At 38.7% G+C, this 9,845-nt stretch overlaps 1 protein-coding gene across 1 annotated transcript; it reads left to right on the top strand.

The window, feature by feature from the left end:
* The first annotated feature begins 27 nt into the window (after positions 1–27).
* smim12 (small integral membrane protein 12) lies at positions 28–1,849 on the top strand. Its single transcript, XM_077196121.1, has 2 exons — positions 28–97; positions 534–1,849. The coding sequence occupies exon 2, from the start codon at positions 556–558 to the stop codon at positions 829–831; it is 276 nt and encodes a 91-aa protein (XP_077052236.1). The 5' UTR covers positions 28–97; positions 534–555; the 3' UTR covers positions 832–1,849.
* The last annotated feature ends 7,996 nt before the right edge of the window (positions 1,850–9,845 follow it).

The raw sequence follows: 9,845 nt of genomic DNA, 5'->3' as shown, positions 1-9,845 counted from the left end.
AGTTTAAAACGTCATTCTGACGTAAAGAAATAGCCAATCAGATTGTTGCTTACAGTGACGCAACGAGGCAGGAAGTGGAATCGCCTAGTGATTAGAGGTATGTAAAGTCATGAGATTTTATAAACGCACGCGCGAATGATTTAACGAATGTATGACATATTACACACTAAATCGTCAGCGGGATTCTCACTATGTTTTTAGAAACCCATCATGTCTTACACATTTATTTTTATAGCGCCATTTCACACATGTTTCTACACCGGTACCCTTGTAAACAGTTAACTTACACGATTAGTGTAATCATATAGGCTAATATAAATATAAATGTACTAGCAGCTGTGTTTTGTGTGTGTTTAAGTCATTAGATTCCTTCTACCCTCTAAAAACAATAGTTACAATATTGTTTCCTTGGTTGCATGAAAGCATATGTCTATTTGTAATCCTTTTATTTTGCACCGGTTACCAGAGTAATGAGACATTGTCAGCTTGCCAAAGGTAAATAACCTTCTAGAACTTGAAATTACTTTTTTCAGGTGTATTTCTGAGTCTGCAACCATGTGGCCATTGATCTGGACTGCCGTGCGCACTTATGCACCCTATGTGACCTTCCCAGTGGCCTTTGTGGTGGGAGCTGTTGGATACCAGCTTGAGTGGTTTATTAGGGGCACCCCAAATGCCCCAGGAGAAGAGAGGGGCATTGCAGAGCTACGGGAGGATAGAAAATTAGAGGAACTGACCGGTCAGGACAGTACACAGGTCCTCAGCCTGAAGGACAAACTGGAATTCACACCTAGGGCAGTGCTGGAAAGAAACCGACCGGAAAAGAATTAACTTTTATTAAATGTCATGAAGTCCTCCAAGATTACTATATAATGATGTGCAACTTCTCAAACATTTGGCTCATTTGTCAACTTCTACGGCCCCAGGGACGGGAGCTTCATCTGGAAACTTTAGTGTGTGTGTGTGTGTGTGTGTGTGTGTGTGTGTGTGTGTGTGTGTGTGTGTGGTGTGTGTGTGTGTGTGTGTGTGTGTGTGTGTGTGTGTGTGTGTGTGTGTGTGTGTGTGTGTGTGTGTGATTTCATGTCCACTTCTATGCTACTTCATTCTGCTGTCCTAATTAAATAGAGTCTTGCTTTATTATTTACCGAGCCAGCTGGTGGAACTTGACTGCTGAGAGAATATTTTACAACTTTCATTCTTTTGAGACTTTAATGTTCATCTTCTGCCCTTAGGCATGCAGACACATGACTATATAAGTCCTATCTTGAAAAGCTTTAATAATTTTTTTTAATTTGTGCTCACTGTCATATGCTCATGAGACTGAAGCTCAAAGAAAGACCACCTTTGTTAAGTTTGTGTCTGTGTGAATAAGAGTGTGTCTGTGTGAATAAGAGTGCATCTATGCAAGGCAAGACTGGAGTTAGGCTAGACATTGTTTGAGATGTTTAAACTTTGGGTGGCTAAAGTGCTTTCAGATTCAGAATGCTCAGAAATTCATATAAGCTCTGTTTTACATGGTCTTCGGCTAATTAGTAATAATGGACACAGTGAATAGTAAGGAATGAAAGCGCAGTTTTGCCCCAGTGTTAATCTTTTCGGTTAATGTAAGAACTCACTTTGGATATGTGGAACAAAAGGACAATCTCATATTTTAAACCAATTATCTGTAAGTTTTGAGTCCATTTACCTGTACAGTACAGTGAACTCATACTATTGCGGGGATCATTATGCATGCATGCAGTGCTTTCATAAGCATCATTATGGCTATAATGTCAGTGATAATTGCACAGCTAACTTTGTGGTGAAGTGTGTGGGAGGCTGTTCATAATAAATGTAAAGTTACACTGTACTTTTGGTACTGTTTGTCAGATGATCTTTCCAGCTAAAATGAATTTTGCGCAATGCATTGCATAACAATAGACCTTAGTCTGGATAGACACCATATTGAATTTAACACGGATGAAAATGTGGCGGTGAGGGACAGACCCATGCACTGTATAAAGGTCCTAGATCACGTAACACATCTTTTAAAACGGTTTTATAGAGTTTATAGTGTCAAGTTTTTTTTTTTTTTTTTTTTCAGAAAACATTCATCTGTTGAACAATTGAATTGTTGATAAACAACAGTACAATCTATTGAACACACTGATCCCTCACAGCATCGTTTTCAGTCCTGTCAAAAATTAAAATATGGCGCTACTGCTTCCCTGAATAAGGTCTATGCGAGAAATAATAAATAGTTGTCGATATAGATTGTATTAATTTCAATTCATGTTCACAATCTCTTGATTCCTTTCAATTCCATTTGAAATAATTTAGCTATATTTATGTTTGTTTATATTGCTTACCAATGGGGACAAAATAGTTTTGTTTCAGACCCATTCAAACCAGCTACTTTCATTTTTTTAAACTATTCATTAAAAAAGCCAGCTTGTAAGAGTCATTTGCTTCTGATGAAAAATTTGTAATTTCGTATTTTTTGTATCCAAAATTCGAAAGCAATTTATTTATCAATAAAATTATATTAGCTGTGCAGTATGTTGTTGCTTCCCCTAAAACAATCAACTCATACGAGTTGTTTATGAATTCGATTACCCTCATCAGATTGTAATGCAATGCAATAGACATTTCATACATTTTTATTTGTGGTACACAGCCTTTTTATTGCTTTGGATTACAAGCTATAATTTGACTTTCACAATAAAAGGTGGCAGCATTAGATTCTGTTCTGAGAGAGGGCTGCTGATCATTCTTCAGTATTCAGGATTATTGAAATCATGTGTATACAGGTCCTTCTCAAAAAATTAGCATATTGTGATAAAGTTCATTATTTTCCATAATGTAATGATAAAAATTTAACTTTCATATATTTTAGATTCATTGCACACCAACTGAAATATTTCAGGTCTTTTATTGTTTTAATACTGATGATTTTGGCATACAGCTCATGAAAAGCCAAAATTCCTATCTCAAAAAATTAGCATATCATGAAAAGGGTCTCTAAACGAGCTATTAACCTAATCATCTGAATCAACTAATTAACTCTAAACACCTGCAAAAGATTCCTGAGGCTTTTAAAAACTCCCAGCCTGTTTCATTACTCAAAACCGCAATCATGGGTAAGACTGCCGACCTGACTGCTGTCCAGAAGGCCATCATTGACACCCTCAAGCAAGAGGGTAAGACACAGAAAGACATTTCTGAACAAATAGGCTGTTCCCAGAGTGCTGTATCAAGGCACCTCAGTGGGAAGTCTGTGGGAAGGAAAAAGTGTGGCAAAAAACGCTGCCCAACAAGAAGAGGTGACCGGACCCTGAGGAAGATTGTGGAGAAGGACCGATTCCAGACCTTGGGGGACCTGCGGAAGCAATGGACTGAGTCTGGAGTAGAAACATCCAGAGCCACCGTGCACAGGCGTGTGCAGGAAATGGGCTACAGGTGCCGCATTCCCCAGGTCAAGCCACTTTTGAACCAGAAACAGAGGCAGAAGCACCTGACCTGGGCTACAGAGAAGCAGCACTGGACTGTTGCTCAGTGGTCCGAAGTACTTTTTTCGGATGAAAGCAAATTTTGCATGTCATTCGGAAATCAAGGTGCCAGAGTCTGGAGGAAGACTGGGGAGAAGGAAATGCCAAAATGCCTGAAGTCCATTGTCAAGTACCCAGAGTCAGTGATGGTCTGGGGTGCCGTGTCAGCTGCTGGTGTTGGTCCACTGTGTTTTATCAAGGGCAAGGTCAATGCAGCTAGCTATCAGGAGATTTTGGAGCACTTCATGCTTCCATCTTCTGAAAAGCTTTATGGAGATGAAGATTTCATTTTTCAGCACAACCTGGCACCTGCTCACAGTGCCAAAACCACTGGTAAATGGTTTACTGACCATGGTATTACTGTTCTTAATTGGCCTGCCAACTCTCCTGACCTGAACCCCATAGAGAATCTGTCAGATATTGTGAAGAGAAAGTTGAGAGACGCAAGACCCAACACTCTGGATGAGCTTAAGGCCGCTATCATAGCATCCTGGGCCTCCATAAGACCTCAGCAGTGCCACAGGCTGAATGCCTCCATGCCACGCCGCATTGAAGCAGTCATTTCTGCAAAAGGATTCCCGACCAAGTATTGAGTTCATAACTGAACATAATTATTTGAAGGTTGACTTTTTTTGTATTAAAACACTTCTTTTATTGGTCGGATGAAATATGCTAAATTTTTGAGATAGGAATTTTGGGTTTTCATGAGCTGTATGCCAAAATCATCAGTATTAAAACAATAAAAGACCTGAAATAGTTCAGTTGGTGTGCAATGAATCAAAATATATATGAAAGTTTAATTTTTATCATTACATTATGGAAAATAATGAACTTTATTACAATATGCTAATTTTCTGAGAAGGACGGTATACAGTACATACAAATGTTCTTCATCTTTAAGTCTTGCATTTACTTCTGATTTTGTTGGACTGATCCATTATCTGTTTTCTGTGCTGTACATTCTTTTTTCTTTCTGCACGCAGCTTGATTAATATATAACCAGAAGGGCAAGACTTCACAAATCCCCAGAGAGTACTTAATTGAGGTAAGCCAAACATTTTCCAGCAAAAGTTTTGCTTCACTGCTGCCAACAAGCTAGTGAAACTTTATGAGTGCTGATCTAGATTTACATCAGCATAAACGCTCATACCAGGCAGCTTGTCGGCCCGAAACATTTTTCTATAAAAGGTAAGAAATATTGCCATTGAACTCAGTGAATGGCCTCAAGTTGGTCCTAAAACTTTTACATCACCATAAACTTAATGTAAGTTTTGTACATTTAGCAGGTTCTGCCAGTGTTTTTTTTTTTGTTTTTTTTTTACTCCGAAGCCCCACAACAATATGTATAGGCCTCATGACTTTTCCTGTTGTCCGTGATTAACTGGATTAAGTATTTTAAAATTTCAGAGCTTTGCCTTTTTAGAGTAATCTTGTATCTTGATAATATAATGATATATATATATAATTATATATAATTGATATATATAATTGATTATGTATCTTTTCGTACATAATTTTAAGTCATCATGAAGCCCCCTTGGACGTTTTCTCCCTAGTGAGCCCCAGATCTCTTGGTGAAAACCACTGCTTTATTTGTCATGCATATCATTCTTGCAGCTTTTGACAAAACACATTTGACCTGTGAAAGTGAAGTAAGCTATAATTGGACAAATTAGAAACTGGAGAGTACTGTTTGGGTCATTCTGTTTTGAAATATATAGTTTTCCTTTGGCCAATGATTGTAATTGCTCAGACTGCATTTGAAACATACTCTATAATGTTAATTTTACTATGCAGTCTTACGAGAATGTCATATGGGGGTCAGATGCCCTGCTGTATTTGTACGAGCACTCCTATTCCCGTACGTCCAGTAGTTGTGTGAGAGAGGATGTCGTCTGGTTTGTTTGTGCCTAACCAGGTAGGAGTCTGTGGGTTTGGTGCTGGAAAGGTGCTAGTTTGTCCCAGAGGACAAACAGCCCTATTGTTCCTGAGTGATAGGAAGAAGGAACGACGCCTGCCAGCCTCTCTCAGCCCTTCAGTCAGGATGTGTACAGCCTCTCTGCACAATTACAGCATAATTATTCACTGTAGATTCCAATCAGCAACAAAAACAATGGAGAGACACTCTAAATCCTCCCCTTTCCCATGGGCTCAACTGTTCAGTTCCCACAACCAGTTTGCTCTGTCCCCCTTTGAAACTTTTTAGAGAGTTCCAAGACTGACTTCCATTTCCCTCAGTATGGCCCCCTAGGGTCTTCTACCCCATTGTCCCATTCCAGAGAATTTGATCTATGTTACTGAAATGAAGTTGATGTGTCATATTAATACTGAAACATATAAAATCACAATAATGAAATTTGTAAGAAAAAAGACTATAATTGGCAGTAAATAAAGTTCAAATATTGATAGTAATATTGATATTTGTGTGCTGGTATTAATCACAAAATGGCATATTGAAGGTTGGGGGGAAATGCCACAAGTGCCTGATTATTTTTGAGCATAAGGCAATATTTGTATTAGTTTCATTTGTATTGCTTTAAACTTGAAATCTGAGTCATGGTTTTAGTCAAGCTGTTGTTAAAAAAAAAGAAAAAAACGTCTGTCCTGTATGAATGTACAATTTGATCAGCTTCGTATCTAGAGATTAAGAAGCAATGTACTCTGACTCATCTGTTTCTCTCTGTAAGATTAGTTTATATGGTGATAGAACAGGTTTGAGGAGCTGGTCATGACATCCTGCAATGCTGCAAGTGGGGTTTCACTAAAAACAATGTAACAATGCCCACCGCTGGTCCATTGTAAGGGGGGACTAGCTTGTTAGCCATTGCCTGGAGTGACCAATGGAAAAATCAGGAAGCAGATAAGCTTATTTCCTCCAGGTTGTCTACGTTAAGGATCCAGTTAACTATGAGTTTATTTGACCACCTGACAGCTGGGCATTTGTTCAATAAACCAATATGCTGTAGACTTTATTTTTTATGGTTCTACTTAACAGTTTGTTCATTATTAGTTCCTAATGTATGAAAGGGCTAGTTCTGTCATTTTTTTACACCCTCATGTTGTTACAAACCCTTATGACTTTATCATTATTATTTATTTTCTCTGGGAAGGACAGAAAGTCATTGAAAGTCAGTGGAGTTCAAACAACATTGGTTCCCATGGAATTTTATTGTGTGTATTCTTCAAAATATCTTCCACAGAATAAAGAATGGCATATAGGTTTGGAACAACATGAAGGTGAGCAAATAATGACAGAATTTTCATTTTTGGGTGAACAATCCCATTAACTAGTTGAACCTAACTGAACTTTTACCATGTTTTAAAAGACACTGTAATCTGTACTATGTTCAAAAGTTTGGGGTAGGAAACAATATTTCTTGAGCACCAAATCAACATATTAGAATGATTTCTGCTTGTCATGTGACATTGAAGTCTTGAATAATGGCTGCTGAAAATTCAGCTTTGCCATCAGAGGACTAAATTACATTTTAAATTATGGAAACGTTTTCAATCAGTTTAAATTGCAATAAAAATTTCACAGTATTACTGTATTTTTGGTCAAATAAATTAAGTCTTTGTGAGCCTAAGATACTTCTTACAAAAACATTTAAAACCAACCTTAAACGTTTTGAACGTAATTTCTTTATATTCTGCGGAATCACAAACACACTAATTTTCAATGGCAATGCTCTAACTAAACATTCTTATTTTTAGGCCTCTGTTTTCCTTCTGTGGAGTTCTTTTGACTTCTTGTTGTGGCTATCACTGAGAAGACATGGATTTTAATCAGTTCAGCTGGCAGGAAGTACATGTGACCGATTTGCACCGCATACACTGGCATATTTGCCTGATACTGCGGCCTTCAGATCCCCTACTGAAAGAAGTTTGGCAATCAGTTTTAAGTCCCCATGGGAAGCAGGTTGACTGGCCACTTGAAGCCACCTCTCATCCAGAAAACACCCACACACGGTCCAAGCACAGCACAGACGGCAGCTTCTAAGGTACGTACAGTTCATAGGAGTACTTTAAAACCAGTTTGTATGTCCTGTGTGAAGTAGGTAAGCAGGGAAAGGGAAACGCATCAACGGTACTTGGAACAACAATATCTGGATGCAGGAAGTGGCCGCTAGAGTGGCAGCTCATTTTCATTGCCGGTGTTTTTTTCTTATCTAAAATGACAGACATCTGTTTGCCTAGTTTCAATAAGTTTGCTAGTCTGTGTGATGCATGTGTGGGCATATTAAAGTGCAGCTGGCAACTCCACAATTCAGCTTTTGTAGATGGTAGGCTGAAGAAAAACAAAAGGAAACACTCCATGAACAAGGGCTTTTTTTCCCCACCCAAAATGGCTCTGTCAGAGCAACATGACATCATGACTTTGCGTAAACTTTCAAGTCAAGTGGCGTGTTATCTATACGCATTTTGAGCTATCCGCGTGTATGTCCACGCCGTAATCTTTTGCGTGTATGTCTACGCCATTAAATGTCCGAGTGATTCCGCGTCTATGTGCACGCCGTTAAATGTCCGAGCGAAACGAAGCAAAATCTATATCTACATCTGTGGAGCGATCTTTTTTTCCTAGGATGGTAGGAGAACACTCATAAATGGTATTAACCCCAGTGACGGGTAGGTTTAGGGACGGGGTTGGGGTAGGTCATATATCTATATATACATAATACAGTAATATAACGTTAAGTCAAAGGCGTTGATAAACACGCTGAAAAGCGATTATGCGTGTTGATAGCACGGCAAAAATGGAAATACGAATTGGCGTGTCATACATACGCCATTTCATGAGATCAGTCTGGTCAGAGAGAGTTTGATAGTTCACCAGTCAGTCTCTTGTTCGCTGTCTTTCTCTTTTTGCTTGAAAACTGAGAGGAACTAAAGAGGTCAGTCCTCACCAGCTGTTTGCTGACCCACACATCTTGTGTTGCACCTCTGATCCCTTGTATTGGCAAGAGATGACAGACTAACTGTTCGTACAGGCCAGCTGTGGTAGAGAGATGCATTGGGCAAAGACTACAGGTTATGGTTGGCAAACCCACAAGCACAAGACTCATTAATCTTTCATAGACTAGATTCTAACAGTGCAGATAACACCCTCTAATAAAACAGAGTTTCCATTAGCCAGCAAAACATACCTTTTTAGGGGGGAAAGCACTGTTCTTATAATTGTATTGTTTTGATTCTGCCCTTTCAGGAAGAAACTGTCCCAACTTGTAATGTACTCATCATTCCCCTTTTCCTGCTACAGATTAGTTCTTATCATTGTTCAGACTGCACAAAATTGCTAAAAATGACTGCTGTGGAATGTTCTGTACTCACGGCAAGGCAGGAAAGTGAAGGCCTTGATGATATAGGAAGGCTATCTACACCAAAAAGTTTGGAAATAGTTTGAACCACGAACAAATAGCATCAGCGTGAGGTAATGAAGCAGTTTCCCCATTTGTTCATATAAATATTAAGCATTTTTTCAATGTATTCATGGTAAATGGACTGCATTTAGCGCTTTCACAGACCCAATGGCCATCAAAGCACTTTACATTTTGCCTCACATTCACCCATTCACTCACTCATTCATACACCGACGGTGGTGTCAGCCATGCAAGGCGCCATCCAGCTCATCGGGAGCAGCTGGGGTTAGGTGTCTTGCTCATGGACACCTCAACACTTGGTCAGCTGGAACCGGGGATCAAACCACCAACCTTTCGGTTTGTAGACAACCTACATGAACCACTGCCGCCCCTCACGCCCCTTCATGTTTAATAGGGAACTGCTCACTTTGTATTTATAATTTGTAGGTACTTGCACAGTTTGTGATTGTTAAACTACAGTATGCTAATATGTAGTTCTATGTAACCCATGCAGTCTCATTGGGAAAAAATCTGCCTGTGGTGAAATTTTTGTTACGTGTCTTTTCAAAGTGAAATATCTAGAGAGTTGCATAGCAAGGAAAAGCAAGTTCAGTTTTATCCAAATGAATGTGAATCTAGCAACTGTTTATTCTGTTGGTTTAATGATTATAAGGCCTATAAATGTTTTGGGGTTTTTCAAAGATTTAGAGGCACATTTTTCCATTGAGCTTATCTTGGTTATGGTCATGTGGACACTCAAAATGGCAGTAGCTCCAGCATAGTATTATTTGTCATAGTATTAATATTTCTGTTTAATAATTCCTATAATTGACTATTGTTAAACCCAAAAATGAAAATTCTGTGAATTAATGAATTAATTACTCACCCTCATGCCATTACAAACTCGTAAGTCTTTTGTTCATCTTTGGAACACAAATGAAGATCTTTTTAATGAAATCTG

This window comes from Siphateles boraxobius, unplaced genomic scaffold (assembly GCF_051911475.1).
Source record: "Siphateles boraxobius isolate OS27281-9 unplaced genomic scaffold, OSU_SipBor_1 35, whole genome shotgun sequence".
Taxonomy (NCBI): Eukaryota; Metazoa; Chordata; class Actinopteri; order Cypriniformes; family Leuciscidae; genus Siphateles; species Siphateles boraxobius.
The sequence above is the reverse complement of the archived record's forward strand: the minus strand, read 5'-3'. Positions and strand labels throughout refer to the sequence as shown.